This window comes from Notothenia rossii, assembly GCF_949606895.1.
Source record: "Notothenia rossii genome assembly, chromosome: 1".
Taxonomy (NCBI): Eukaryota; Metazoa; Chordata; class Actinopteri; order Perciformes; family Nototheniidae; genus Notothenia; species Notothenia rossii.
The window spans coordinates 23,259,955-23,276,148 of NC_136912.1; the positions used below are offsets into that span (position 1 = coordinate 23,259,955).

The 16,194-nt window shown below is 42.4% G+C and overlaps 1 protein-coding gene across 1 annotated transcript in view; it reads right to left on the bottom strand.

Annotated features, from left to right (window-relative positions):
- Positions 1 to 15,867, bottom strand: part of doc2g (double C2-like domains, gamma) — a 32,491-nt gene extending 16,624 nt beyond the window's left edge. Inside the window, exons 1-7 of the mRNA XM_079685784.1 lie at positions 15,733 to 15,867; positions 12,835 to 13,240; positions 12,320 to 12,399; positions 11,568 to 11,642; positions 7,130 to 7,239; positions 377 to 503; positions 123 to 179 (exon numbers count right to left, since the gene is read on the bottom strand). Of these exons, the coding sequence (XP_079541910.1) occupies positions 123 to 179; positions 377 to 503; positions 7,130 to 7,239; positions 11,568 to 11,642; positions 12,320 to 12,399; positions 12,835 to 13,222 (837 nt within the window). The 5' untranslated portion in view covers positions 13,223 to 13,240; positions 15,733 to 15,867. The remainder of the gene's footprint in view (positions 1 to 122; positions 180 to 376; positions 504 to 7,129; positions 7,240 to 11,567; positions 11,643 to 12,319; positions 12,400 to 12,834; positions 13,241 to 15,732) is intronic.
- Between the last annotated feature and the right edge of the window lie 327 nt (positions 15,868 to 16,194).

Sequence of the window (16,194 nt, forward strand, 5' to 3'; positions counted from 1 at the left end):
CTAACAAGTGACATTTAATGTGTATCAGATAAAGGAGAGTTATAGGAAGCTACACTGAGCCATGTTTTGGTTGAAAGTGGTTATGATAAGATTGTTGATGATAAAGCTGGTGATCATTTTACCTCCTCTTCTGCCACGACCATTCCCGGCTCCACTGGTTGATTGTTAGCTTCTTTATTCTGAAATGGGAACGATAGACATAACGGTTATAGCATAGAGAGCCTCCGGGTGAATATCTATTACATATTATAATGCAGTGTTTAAAATTGATAACCGACAGCCCCCAGGAAAACATGCACAATGGAAATAGGACACATCTTGATGTATATGTCCACAGAAAACCATTTGGTATGTGGAACATATATAATGTACCTACCTGTGTAATTCTCTCCAGGCCCATATTGTAGCGTTTGTTCTCGCCCTCTCTCAGTTTCTTCAGAGCCACTCTCACCTCTCCAATGAATTCATTACGTCCGAGTCTGTCCATGTCACACACACACAGCCTTCGCACGCAAACACGCATACAGATGCAGAGATATAGAGAGGAGAGGCAGGTGAGTCATTGAAAAGTAACAGATGAACCCTCTGTTTTTAATAATGAAGCAAGCAGAGACTGTGCCAAATATATCCAGCATTTTAACAATCTATCATCTCCTCCACAAGACGGGTTCCTGGTGGTTTCACAAGAGCAGTCTCATGAATGTTAAGCTGTGTGCCTGCTCAAGAGAAAAGAGGGTTTCCAAAGGATTTCAATTTCCATCAGACACTAATTTGTTGTATTTAAAACATGTTAGAGGTAAGAGATTGTTTGAAGCAAGTAATCAGTTAAAGGGCATTGATTTTGTGTCGTATACAGGTACAACAAATGAAAAAGGCTTCTTTAAACTTATTTGAATACATTATGTGTGCTTTTCATTATGCTAACGTTTTCTCCTTGCTTCCCTCACTCAAGGCTGTTCCTTGCATCTATGATCGTGCCAGTGAGGATGAGAGAGAGAGAGAGAGAGAGAGAGGGAGAGATAGAGATGCAAGAAAGAGACGCGAGGAGCTGAAGCTGCCAAATGAGAAATCCCTGGTTCCATAGAGTCAGTCATAAAAGGTACAAGTACAAAGTCACGTACACGTCATCAATAAAGATAACTGGCAGACTAAAAAAACATTGGGTAAAAAGAAGGAAACAAAGAACAAAAAACAGACAACAATTTCTGGATATAATGATGTATGTTAGACACACTTTCTCATTTTTGACATGTATTAGAGACTGAATGAAACAAAAAGGAATAACAAATGTATTAAACTGGGGAGTTATCTGGCAAATACAGGATTAGCAATATGCTCAGCAGACCCAGAGCATCACACCTAAATGACGTCAGATATCTATGACGTGCTGCACAGCCCGGCGTCACATGTTAAAGCTTGGCATTTATACGTCAAAGCACTTGATAAAAAATGCAGGCTTAGGGCACTTCCGTGTTCCCTCGCTGTCAGCTCCTCCATAATCCCCCTCACTCATCGTCACCTCAAGTTACATTTAAAGGATAGGAAGACCCATCATAACCAGAGGGGAAGCATTTTTCAGGTCACAGGAGGATAGAGAACGCATATCGTAGTGAACGAAAAGCTCTCTATGTGTTATTTATATATATATATATATATCTATCAGTTAGACATGTCGTGGGATACTCAAATAAAAACAGGACAACAGTAAAAGACTTCAGCCATGCATGTTCTCTTTGGTTGCACTCTAAATTCAAGAAGAGACAACCATATCACTATCTTTGTCTATTTTTGGTCTATCTCCCTCTACAGAGCGCACTTATTCAAACTGATGTTGATGTTCAATGTTCCGTCAGCTACAGTGCAGTCTTCACAGCCCATCACCTGCTACAATATTCCCTCTGTGCACAAGTATTCCAAGATGGATGTCCCTGCTCTTGATTTCTTCCTCGCTCTTCATCGTCTATTCTCAACCCTTTCTCTCTTTACCCACACACAGACACACCTTTTCCCTCTTCCTGTTCTCTTCCTGTCCATTTGACATGCTGGTTCCAGACTTTTAAACATAACGGATGAGTATCCCCAGCAGGAGCTTCAGAATAACTCTGACTCATGACCACTGCTGTCAGATGATTAATGTGCCTTTGCTCCGTCATACATGCAGGGTGTCTGTGGTGGGACGGTGGTTGCGGTGAAATGTGACACCAGTTCCGCCCAAACCTTTGGCTTCCTACTGTATGTGCAAAGACTCAATCCGTTTCCTCACGCTCTCTCCCACACTTTTCCGACTTTATAATTCCTCTAAAAACCCAACAGATGCTGGTGGAATCTGTTCAACCTGTGCTGCCAAATGTTGTGTTAAGTCGCTAAATTGGCCTCATGAGTTACATTGGATGATGAGGTTATTTTATCACTCAAGCGTAGCGTCTGTGCAAGATATAGTATCTCTTTAATGATCTCATGGAAGTAGGAGTGAACCAAAACATGGGGTTGGCTTTCATGACGACAGGGATGTTGTTGTCATGAAAGCCAACAGGGTTGTTGGACATTTGCTGTGTTATTTTAAAAAATGAATTAAAGGGGTCGGGAGCAATATTTATTTTGAAGTGCATTTAAATGACACAGCATTTGCTTATGTAAATATGTAACCTTTCACATGCTAACCCTAAAGCAATTTCAGCTAACAGTTGTAAACCTAATGAAATATAACACATTATTTAATCAAACATTATGAAGTGAAATTGCATGGCTCGTTAAAAGGATGTTGACATAGATTATTTTGGGGAAATCCTGGCATAGCATGTTTGTAATATAATTGGAGACACAAAACTAACTTCATTGTCGAACACTGTTTTTACAGAAGCTTAATACTGAATACTGAGTTTTCTATTAAGGCACACAAGTGTTTTTAGCTAAATGCTAACATGAGCATGTAGTATAGTATTCGTTTATTAGTCCCCGAGGGGAAAATGGGTTGCAGCACATCACAAAGGCATTTAAAAAGATAAGACAATACATCACTGACAACAACATAGACACAGATAAAAACAAACAGACATAAGAAAACCAGATATCGGCAGACATGACAAGGGGCCTATAGGCCCTCATTTGCGAAATAGGGGGGACGGCCAGACCAGCTGGGTAAACAGTGCGTCCTAGCCATCATTTATTCAGGTGTTTGATGGTTTGTGGGACGAAAAACAGCCTAGATCTTTTCTTTTTTAAATAAGGGGCACGATATCTCTGCCCGGATGGCAACAGTTCAAAGTAAGATGTTAACATGCTTGCAATGACAAAGATAACATACTTCAGTGAGGTGGGTATGGAGTTAATTATGTTCACTCCATATTAGCAGTGGCAATTAAGGAAAGTAAGCAGATTACCAAAGTCAGTAGGATTAATCCTAGGGTGACCATAAACATTTGAACAAATTCTAACAGCAATTCATTCCATAGTAGTTTAGCTCAGAAATATGGTGAACTGAGCGACATTGCCTCTAGCAAAGCAAACAAAAGGCAAACCCAACCCAACATGTCATTGTTATCCGGACATCTAACACAGAATCAAATATGTTTTCCTCCCTGACAATATCAGAACTTGACTATACATCTCACCTCAGGCATCCAGTAGCCAATTTCAGCCTCTCCCTCAATCCGATAACAAATCAAGTCTATATTTGTCCCTATCTCCCCACAGCGAGGAATGTGCGAGTCCATTATGAAGGCTGACAGAGGGATGGAGAAATTGAGAGAAAGACTAGACCTGGCACTGACAAGATGTTGTCACACACACACACACACACACACACACACACACACACACACACACACACACACACACACACACACACACACACACGCACACACGCACACGCACACACGCACGCACACACGCACGCACACACACACACACACACACACACACGCACGCACACAGTCTCTTGCCACCCACATTACATCATAACACATCTGCATAAGCACCATCTCTACTCCTTTAAATGGTACCTTGATATTCCTTTTAGTGCCTACAAGCCTATATTTTTTTGTCCATCTTTTAAAAAGGCACAGAGAAATTATAAGAGGTTTTTTTAAATAGGGGGAGGGAGGCAACGTACTATCATGGTGCCCTAACTCATTTGAAATGTGCCCAAAGGCAGAGGAGGCAGTCTGCAGCAACTGATAGAGACATTTGCACATACAGTAATCACAATATCATGCATGTCGGCCCAACTGCAATACAACAATCTTTGGGGCAAGTTAATCTATCACACTTTCAGGCTTCAAAGGAGACCTATTCATCTACTGTTTAGCAGTATCTGTCACAGAGCTCATACAATTAACATTGAATTGACGTTTTTAGTTTCGAACAAGATGTTTACCTCTTAAAAACAGACTATTTAACTCTCACTTTGGTAGATTTTTTAAGCAAGACTTATTGAAGGAATAGCTGAGTCCAACCGGGAAGTCTGGGTTAAGGACATTAGTTATTAATTTACTCAGGAGATTCATTCTTCATTACAATTGGCCCTTAGAGATATAGTCTGCACACTGAAGAATAGGGTTGTTGAATACAGAACATAAAAGAAAGAATAATGAAGCAACTGAGAGACCTTTTTCTCCAAGCCATTTCGTAACCAGCTTCTATTTAACTGTTCCTTTCTATTTAAGTGCTTTTTTTCAGCCTTATATAATCACTGTATCTGCAAATGAGTGAGTTAATGGTAAAATAAATAAATAAATAAATGCAGTGCTCCTTCCACTCTACACACCGCGTAAATCTCTTAACAGCATTTATCCTTCAGCACAAAGAGAGGTGCATCAGAATGGACTTACAGTGCAACACCAAAAGCTTTTTTAATGATTCAAAGGTTTTTAGCTGCACTCCAGCTTTTAACACTTCCTATAATGTGGGCTGAAGTACTAAACAGTAAGACACTTCTTTATAGACATAATCATAAAAGATTTTTACGGCGTCAAACCCTGTTTTGACTATTTATGGTAGGCAGTTTCTGCCATAGCCGGTCAATGCTTTTCCATTATCTGTATGAGGTTTTTTTAGGCAGTGGTGGAGTCCGGTCTGCTCTGGTTGGATTAAGATGGTTTCCCTATAAGCACAAAGGGTTCTTAGGAATTTAGACAGGCGTACAATCCACTACATTTAATTGGATTGACAGCATTGACTTTTACGGTTCACTCTATTTAGGATGCGACGAATGCAAACTGAACATTTTCCACAGTGATTGCTTGATATTGAAAGTGGTCGATTGCTGTATGAGATGATGTAAGCAGTGGTCAGTCTTTCAATGTAACACACTTTACTGAATCCTGCAATGCTGTGGGAAAGTACCTGTAGTGTCTCTAGCCTAAATCTGATTGTAGTTGCAATTATCTTTTGATAAACTTATTTCTTGAAATGTGTTTGTTTGGTTGTACTTTCAAACCGAAACACCAGTTGTTTTTCTATTCTCTTTCTGACATAGTAGCTTTCCAGGAGCAGAGGCTGAAGAATGTGAAAGCACATGGCCACAGTTCAACCAGGAGCGACATTTAAGAGATAACAATTTACAATACTACTGCTTTGATAAAACCCTTGTTCTCACATTGTTTGACTGCAGTATTGACCAGTCCAAATATAAACTGTGCACTGTCTAAGCCTTCAGGCAGGTTGACAGAGAGGCTAAGTCTGGACAGTGTCCTCCTGCTGATCAGTGGAACGAGCGCAGGGATCAAACATTACAGACTGCCTTTGCACCCTGCTGGGACCGACAAATCGGGCAAACCCAGTGAGTAAGCATTTCTCTGGGGATGCCTCTGTGTCTCTCTGTTCTCCGACAGTATGCTGCCTTCTGCGGAGTAATGAGAACAAAGTCTGTCTATTGGCGGAGTTATCGTGCTGGCACTTGAACACATCCACAGAGAGTTTGAGCCTATTTCCTCCCCTCTTTCTATCGTGAGCCTGTTTCTTCGCTCTCTGACAGATTTTCATTCACCGCTGCTCGTTTTCCGCCTCTCGTATTTCTCACTGTCTTCACTCGGTCATATTTTAGCTGTGAGTAAACTCCTCCCCATCCGTTGCTCTTTTTTCTCAGCTAAGTGAATTTCCTCATTCATCACTTTATCCATCGCAGTACCCTCTCTGTGAGCCAATCATTCACTCTCTTTCAACTGTCGTCGTCTTCCTCAAGCTTTGCCTCACTAGTTCCCTTTTCCACACCGACTTATCTGTCACTTGACATCATTCACGCTTTTCCTCCTTCTCTCTTTGTGGGTCTTGGCAGTCATCTCTCCCTCTCTCTTTCTTATCATCTCTTGCTTGACATTGGTCACACTACTCCTCCTCTTCCTCGTTTTAGCATCCCACAGCCACCATGCTGGTTTGTGTCTGTGGGCTGTGTCCTTGAACAGAGGTCAGGTGGGTTTCCTCTAGTCTGAGGGTTGTCTCCTCTCGCCCCTGTGTGTGAGTAAATGAGTGGGAGGGAGAGTAAATGTTATTTCTGAATGTGAGCGGTTGTAAAAGCTCAAGGACGTGTGTTGTTTGCGTACTCATGTGTCCTGCCAGTGATCGCCCTTGACATGCACACGAGGATAAGCACACACCTGACAGCCTGCATTTGTGTGTGCGGCGCAGACGAAATTCATGTGCGTATGTGTGTGTGCATCCGAGCCCGTGTTTCCTCAGGACAAACAATAGCATCCAACCCTATTATGAATCTGCTGAGCAAACTGACACTGATTGTATGCAGCACACACGTACACAAACAAAACACTCGCGCAACTCTGAACCAACTTTCACATGACAGCAGTGTGTCAGACTTATTGGGCCAAGATGGCTACGCTCGACCTCAATCAGTCCATATGGAGAGCACTGCTGGTAGGAGAGTGCAGAGACTCCCCCCACATCTAACACCTAGCAGGTACAGCAGAGACTGCATGTGAGATGATGGGCTGGCGTTGCCTGGCTGAAATAACGAATTGCCTGGAAAAGCCCATTGGGATTCATAGAGCGCTGCAGGCAGTTCACTTGAGAATTGTAAGCATGAATCTTTATCCCCCACATCATAAACTGGTCACTTTGCTGTCTGGGGAATACATCTAATGTCTGACCAGTGTGAGAATCAGAGCGGAGCGCCTACCTGAGCGTTTTGGTGGTCATGTCGGCTGCTGTGATGCCATGATACACCAGCTCCTCGTTCCATATTGGGTTCAGCGTATTCTTCAGGGTTTTTGTGCGTAGCTTGTTTGCCTGAGGAGACAAAGGAGAAGGAATATGAAAAGAGATACATGGAAAGGCAAGGATCAAAGGAAGAAGAGATGAATGTTTTAAGGGTGAAGGAGCAAAGTCATCAGATCAGAATAGGAGAAAGAGAATAAAAGATCATGAAAAAGGAAATGAAACGAGTGATACTAGAAGATCAATAAAGAATGAGAGCGAGAGAAAGAAAGAGTGGAGAAACATCATATATTTCTGTCCCTCAGGAATCGCAGACATCTGCTGCCTACTTAGTAGAGGAGAGGGAGAGGACACAACATTTTCCTCGCCTCGACCGTCTGCCTGTCTTCTCTCCAGCATGATAAAACTATGCATTAACCCAACCAGATCTTTAAAACATGCGCTCTGTCTCAAACTTAACACAACAGCCAATTAGGTTGCACAAGACGTTCACCATGAAAAATTAAAGCTTTCTAAGAAAAGAAGTGCCCAGGAGCACTTCATAAATTCACCCTCCATAAATAAAGTTTTTAGCCACATGCTGCTTCAGGATTTGTTCATCCGAGTGGCTCATTTTGACGTGCTTCTGCTTTTACTGCAACTTTACTTCAGCATAATTAATTCACAGCTATATTTGAATTATAATTAGATTTGAAATACCTACAGTGAGCGTATGGTACGCTATAGGATACATCTGGTGATACCTTATTCCTTGAGCCAAAGATCTCCATTAGTGTCCAAAATACTATACAAAAGGATCCTAAAAATTCGTTTTGGTATATTTTGTAAAAGCTCAGTAAAAAGAGATTTGGTAAAGAATCAGGCAGGCAGAGAAAATTGCTATACAAGGGCAGGGAATGATTAGAAGTGTGCTGGTAGAGTTGCTAGTATGTTGATGGGGAAAGGAGGAGGAGGAGTTGATGCAGAGCATTCAAGCACAAGGATTGGCCATGGGTCGATGCCTGCACGAGGCAGCAACAACCCAATTGGTTCAGGTTCTATGCCCTGTATAACGGGCCAATCTGACCCCGGACCACTCAAGGTCATTGCCTCACCTCAACAGACTAAGCAGGGTGGGTCATGCCAAGAAGAGGGATTCATAATTATAAACTGCAGAGCTGTCTCAGATGAAAAACAGTCAGCAGGTGGGGGAGTCTTACGGGAGTTCTGTCTTCCAGGTGTCCTATTCCACTGAGGAGCCCCAGACACATTAAGCAGTGTGCATGCAAGAATTTGGATGAGGGAAGCCTCAGTCCTGGACCATCGCTGGGAGAGATCCTCTCCTGCGTCCGAAGCGACATCCACCAAAAACTGGCGCTAGATATTAGAAATGGTGACGCAAGCTTTGGTGAAATGATCTAGCTAGCTGAAAGGCATCACAAGATATTTATAGTGGCCGCTTGATTTGGAAAAGGTAGTCTTCTACTTATCAGGGTCATCATTAACATTATTTTACAGATTTTAGAGAGCTCCCATAAAAGACATCTCGGTTTTAGACAACCTGACGTATACTGTTAATTGCGTAATAAATCCACCACTGAAGAAAGTCCACCAGGGAAAACGTACGCCAATAAAATGGGCATCTTTTAAGGAGTTTAAATTTGTTGGAGTATTTGTGAGCCATTTTTGAAGATTTATTCAGCATCTTCAGCCAGAAGAATTTGGCTTGGGCTGAATAACACAGCTTGGCATGGATGAGTCTGAGGGTATTGAGAAAAGGACTAGCATATTGTTGATTTGGTCTTTTTATGGGATTTGTTGACGGTGAGAAAAATATGGAGCATCGTCAGCCTTATCTTTTAAAATGTCCAACGGTATAGAAAGCAGTAAGAAAGATGATGACTGCTTACATTGAAATACTGCATAACATGTAATGCATCAGTAACATATTTGTTTTTAAATAAGACTGAGCATTTCTCCTTAAACATTAAAAACTTGAATGCTTATCATTGGTTTATTTTTGCAGTCAATACTCTCAAAGGTGATATGTTGATGTCATGTCCTTTTTTTGTAATAGATTATTTTGCATTATGCAATTGCGTTTTTTAATAAAGTAAATGATATTCTACCACTAGTGTTTATTCATAACTATAGGCGTACTCTTTAAATGTCCAGCTAGTAGAAAAATGGTCTTGACTTCTCTTTAAAAACTTGCTCATGTCTGAACTTTGCAGATAAACACCTCGTCTCTCTCCCTCTCTTTTTTCCTTTCTCCCACAGTCAGTCTCTTAACGCCTCAGGGCCAGAAGCTGAGCCTCTCTTCCATCTTCTTTCTCATGGTCTGTTTTTGTCCCCACATCTCATTGTTCTGCCTATTCCGCCTTCCCCTCTAACTCCCTTTCTCCCTTCACTGTCCCCTTTTTATTATCCATTTTCTGCTGGAAACTTTTGGCTTATCTTCAGGAGTCAAGGAACAAGCAAAATAGATTTCTGTCATTTGTTTGATTCATTAATGTGCAGGAGGAGACATTTACAGGCACAGTCACGACACAGCGGTGGCGCACAGCTGTATATGTGTCAGCACAGCTCAACAAGACAGCAATTTTATAAACAATCATCACTCCTGATTGAGTGAATTGGGTTGGTTTTCTAAACATATATCTAACCAAATACTACCTCTTTACAAACACTTAATGCACCAGTTCCCTCTCCTTGCCCTGTATAACACCCCGCCTCCATTTTCGCACTACTGGTGCATTTGCATCTGTTTCTAAATGTTTTATCTCCAGCTCTCCATCTGTCCATCACACTCTCCCCTATCTCCATCTGTTTGCATGGATCTTTTTACTTATTTCACTCTCTCTCTCTCTCTCTCTCTCTCTCAATCCCTTCTTCCCAGAGCTCTGGAAGAATCTAGCTGTGAGTGAATCTTCCATTCACCTCCACTAGGAATGGGAAGATGGAAACAGCAATGACCATGACAGAGGTTTCCTGCATTACTGTGTCTGCCCACGTTAATGTGTGAGAATGGGCAAAAGGAGAGATAGAGAAGGAGTTACGGATCAAGGCAGCGTCTCTGTGTGACTGTTACTAAAGACTTAGCATGTGTTTGCACACAGGCAAGGTTATGCGCCGCATGAGTTGCAGTGTGTGTTTCACAGAACACCATGCTGGACTGTATTCTGGATAAAGAGCAGAGGATGAGTGAGAGAGAAAGGAGGAAAACGAGTGGGGCAGAGAAGACAAATGTCTCTGCTATCGGTATTTTGACAAGTGAATTCTTCAGCAGACACCGAAACCTTTTGTGTTCTGGATTACTCACTCACTGCAACGTTTACATGCCTTGTCTGAATGTGGACGATGAGTAGGTGTGTGAGTGTGTGTACTTTCAAGTGATGTGGCCCCCCGTCTGGCGGGTATTTAACAACTGGCTGTTCATGGGTACTTACCTACTCATTGATGCTTTCCCTGCGCCCCCCACCACCGCCACTACTGTAGCTCCACCTCCCCTCTCCCCCATCAACGTTCGTCTGTTGACGTGAGCCGTGTAACAATCCTCCCTGTTTCCATGACAACCACCTGCTGCTGTCCTCCCCTCATCTGTCTCTCCCTCCCTCTCTTTCTCCAGTCCCTCTCTCTCTACTTTTTCTCTCTCAGTTGTCTCCATTCTCTCCACACACTGTTGGTATTTCAAGGTCAAAGAGGGTCACAGCCAGATTGTGAGATATAGACAGAGATAGGGGCGGAAAGTGGGGGAAAGCAGAGCGATAACAACGGGAATGAAGACAGACAGAGGAAGGCTGGAGGAAAAAGAATCCCACAGACATTGTTATTGTTAGCACCTAAGACCTCAGACAGTTGCCCTATGTTACCTCTGCTTCCTCCCGCACTTATCATAACCTCATTTTGTGTCAACCTTGAGCCAAAATGGCCGACAACAGATTGCATTCTGCCTTAGCTGGGGGGTTGCTGTTGTTGCAAGCCTTATCTTTCCTGCCGCTTGAGCAGAAAACAAGACAAAAGCGGTGCAGCAGACCAGAACGTGTTTGTGCTCGATAAAGCAGAGCATTGGACGAGCCACATTGAGCGGCAACGGACGCAAAGGCTCTCCGCTCAACGGCTTGACCGACACATTAAATTAGCCCGCTGCCATGTTATGTTTTAGCATTTTGACCTTTTCACGGCATCTGAATCAAGGGATAATAAGGGAGGTTATTATTCTCAAAATAGTAAATAGTTTGTTTTTTTGTTTTTTTTGTTCTGTTGAACAATGTATGGAGTGTTTTCTATTTTCAGTTTTTTCTTCTGTCAGCATTTCTTGTGGGATGTGGGACTTTCCTGTGGGAGTGTCTCTGTCTGGGGCAGCACCTTGTGGTAGCATGTTACGTTAATTGCCACTGAGGTAAGGTTGGAGCATTGACCTTGCTAGCCCCGGGGAGAAGATGAAGCTTGACGTATGGATCAGCCAGTCCATTGGAGTCCATGGCTTTCAGTCCCTGTGAACACGCACGCACGCACGTACGCACGCACACACACACACACACACACACACACACACACACACACACACACACACACACACACACACACACACACACACACACACACACACACACACACACACACACACACACACACACACACACACACACACACACAAGTGTCAAAGGTAACGTCATCATGCCCTAAAACACTTCATATAACTGACAGGGTGAGAAAAGACAGCGGATATGAAGGACCACTTCTACAGCAGCTACATCTCATTGGTGCTTCTGGGTGTTTTTTTCACTGCCTCTATTTTCTACCAACCTTGACTTTTTTGTGTTGTCCTAAAGGAAAGCAGTCTGTACAATTGACATAATTAACATCATGTGACAGTGCACAATATGTAATACAAAGCGTGTCGTGGTACAATGGCAAAACCAAATTTGTCTGCAACAGCAACACAACCCAGCGATTCATAGTTCAAAAAGGTGATTCAGTACTGACTTGACAAGCTGCTTAGAGAGTGTGTCAAACACGTTATTTTCAAAAGGTTGAGAGAAAGCAGTCCGACATAATGTGCAAACGTGAAAGGATTGCAGCAGTTTTCATTTGGACTTCAACGAGGATTATGCAACCAAACAGAAACAGAAGCGTGTTGACACAAAGAAGATATTGAAATAGTGTGTACCTTTCCCTTGTTAATAGTACAATGTAGACAGTTGTTCTCTTGATCAAAGAGCAGGGTGAACTCCAATGTTCCCAGGTAGGCTGAAAAGAACACAAACCATAGCAATTACAGCCAGGAAAGGAACGGAAACACACAAAAGCTCTGAGTCATATTTGTAGCAGATGGCCTCTTAAAAACATTATGCTGCCTGATATGAATTAATCTGTCCTGTTTGATTACCGTTGCCGAAACTTTCTCTGCTGTTGTCCCACTGTTGCTACATGGTCTAATAAATCCAATAAAGTGGGAGTGACTAATACTTGGAAAAATGCTTGACTCCACAATTATTCTGAAAATATATGTTGTGCTTCTGAGGAAAATGCAAAAACTAATTTAAAAAAAGATGACTGCTCTTCAAGACTGGCCTTTCTACTATATTGCCTTGTAATTTTCACATGAATAAACACAAATACTGTAATATAGTATTGATAACGTCTTTTTCACAATTGAATTTGTTCCCCCTTATCAGAACTCACTGTCTTCATCATCAGAGTCCACTGTCTCCTCCCTGTCTTCATTGTTGTCCAACCTCCTCTCCCCATCCTTGAATCCTACGCCCATATCCCCATTGAAAGTCTCCTCTTTTAGGATCTTTTTCTCCCTCGGAGGCGGTGGCGTGCAGGGGTAGTCGTGGAAACGTGGGAAGAAGTCTGAGATCTGTGGGATGGGGAGGATGGGGCCCGGGCACACGTTGATGGCAAAGTGCTCCTGCATAGAGATCTTTACCGGCGAGGCAGGGGGCGGACCAATGTGGTGGGGTGTCGCTGAGGGGGAGGTGGCAGATGAGGGAGGGGTGGAGGTGGAGGAAGCGGGGAGGGCCAAGTGGGAGGTGGAGGGGGGCGGTGGGGGTTTGGAGACGCTCATGTGCACTGTCGAAGGGGACTGTGAGATGAAAATGAAGATAGAAGGAAAATAATGAGTTGAGAAACACAAAAGGAGTAACAGCAGGGATGTTAGCAGAGGCTCAGAAGAGAGAAACTAAATAACAGTCATTTCCTCCGCCTCCAATGACTGTCCAACTTTCTGAGTCTCCACTTTCTGTGACTTCGCCCAGCAGCCCCAGAGGTCACTTCATTTTCAAGGCAATATTGAAAATCCCAGCACATCCAAAACATCCTAGAGAAAAAAGCGTTTCTATTTCCAACAATTGATGCAAACCTGTCTTCTCAACAGCCAAAATAGAAACTGCCAGAACCTTTAGCACTTCAAGTGTGACTCACACATTGTGTCAGCACACCAAGTCTGTGCTCTGAATTAATTGTCAAATGTAGTGCTGTAAAGTATGAACAAGCGATGTCACTTGTGTATCTGCACTTCACTCTAATCCCTCTCTTATCTCTCTCGTTCACTCCTCTCTCGCTCATCTGCAAGTCCCCTAAGCAATATTTACATAACACTTTTTGAAGCCTTTTTTCAATCCCTAAAATACAGCATTTGTCACTTAATGAAGCATACTAACTGTTGCCAAAGCTCAACTTCGCTAAGTTAAATGTTATCATTTCCTATTTCCCTCCCGGTGATTAGCAGAGACTGAAAACATATTTTCTCTTCCTGCCGTGCTCTTTATTATTTAAAAAGACGGTTTGATTTCAGTGATCACAGAGATAAACTTCCAACTGTTTTCTTTTTGAATACTGACTGACTCAGATTCAACTGTTATAGACCAAAAGCACTAAAGAACAAAACATAATATGGTCTTTATCTAAAACATACTATCACTGCTGTAGGACACAACTACTCATTCAGGTCATTGTATGAATGTCCATTGCCAGCCCCCTATATATTGCATATGTCCATCACGTCACTACTGTTTAGTGTCAACATGTGACCTCTGTGTGGGCATTTTATCTGTGTTTAGCACATTGTCATGATTTTCCAGTTCTTTTCTTCCACCCATAATAAAATAAGGCTGCTCTTTTAGTAGACTGATGCATTTGTTTCGGTTGTGTGAGCACAAATAAAAAGCCTGTTTGAAATGTTTTTCATCCAGTTGCTTTGAAAATGCACATATCAAAATAGGGATTAAAGGGCTACAACTCAAGTAGCATCCTCTGTGTGTAAAACGTGAAGCCAATGCTGAAGGGGCTTAAACTTGCACTCTTTCGAATGGCCAGCAGAGGACGACTCCACTGGTTGTAAAAAGATATCAGATTGAATAGAAGTCTACGAGAAAATGAACCGACTTTTCCATTGATTTTTTAACTCAGTAAACATTTTCCTTATGAGTTGATGAGTTCAATAGCTTGTTTCGAGCCCTCTTCAATATAGCATGATTAAGGGCATAATAAACAATAAAGCAGCATTTGCCTTAGGGCGGGGCTACGTTGTGATTGACAGGCCACCACCACAACATTGTTTCCTCCAGGTGTTGACACTGTTAAGTCTGTCTAAGAGCTTCACGTGTTCAGTTCTATCTCTTTTTTTTTTATATATACAGTAAATTCTCTTCTAGATAATAAAACATTAGCACAACAAAAACAAATCTAGTTCCGAGAGCCAAAGCTGAATGTTTTGAAAATGCTTATTTTGCTGGTTATGCTTGAAAAGCAGCAACTCTTATTTTTGTATATATATTTTGCGGGGAAAATGGCTTTTGCTCATCATAAAGTAAGATGTTCTGCAGATAAACTACTGAATTATTTGTTTCAGCTCTAGTTAACGTCTACCTGGGACATCTACCCTTTCTGGTCATTTGTGTAGATTATCTTCTTTGTCCTGTATGTTGTCATTTACATATGCATGTTGCACATAGGTTAGCATATGCTTTTGCATTGAGATCAGTTGTATGCAGGAACCATGCCAAATTCAAAAACATAACAAGGCAGGTAGTGAGGTGATTCCTCCTTAGTGTGGTCGAAAATACTGAGATGTGTTTGATGTGTTGATGTTTCAGCATTTAACGCACCTCCAGTGCATCACAACACATATTTACTATCTCTTCTAACATGCACTGAAATACATGTTTTCATAGTGAACACACTGAAGCTTTTGTTAATCAAGGCAGCACAACCCTCCACCTTCAAACAGAACAAGATTTACCTCCGTTGTAAACTGCACATCCCTTCTTCCTCAGTATACTTACTTACAGCACTTACGTAGAGTCTCAGACACACGAGTTAAGACCATACACACATGCACTCACACACAGAAACCCCAAAATGCCTGTTCACATCTTCAATACCTACAGTCCCTCATACTGCTTCTTATGTAACAACACCCTAATTCATTGCTCGGGTACCCGCATTCAAATGACTTAAAGCATGTTGCTTACAAACTCCATCGCTCTCAACCTTCTTACATACAGAGACATGCACATGCAAGCACATGTGCACACACACACTCTCACATTCACACTGCTAGCCACAAATACGTACCCAGGGACAGTCTTCATCTGTGCCAGCACTCCATCTTGCCTGCGCTCACGTCCTCTGTCTCTCACACACTGGAGCATGCAGACCCGCTTTGAGCCAATATATCCCTCTGTACTCTCTCTCCCCCCTGTCTCTTCTTCTGCTCTCCTCCTCTCCTCTCCTCTGTCCCTCCCTCTATTTTCCTTCCCCTGTAGTTGTGACGTATCTGGTTAAAAACCCTGTCAGCCCTTTGCGGCATGTGCATATAGTGCTGTCACCTACTTTCTCAGTAGTGGGAAGATTTAAGGAAAGCCTGGGAAGAATGTGGCGTGTGTGTGTTTTGATGGTGTAAGGGGGGTGGGTTGCAAAGAGAGACAAAGTGAAAGACAGTAAAGCAAAGCAAGACAGAGAGACAGATGAGGAGACAAACCGACATCATTCAGACACACAGAGAAACATACAGCAACGCATTAGTAAAAAAACACA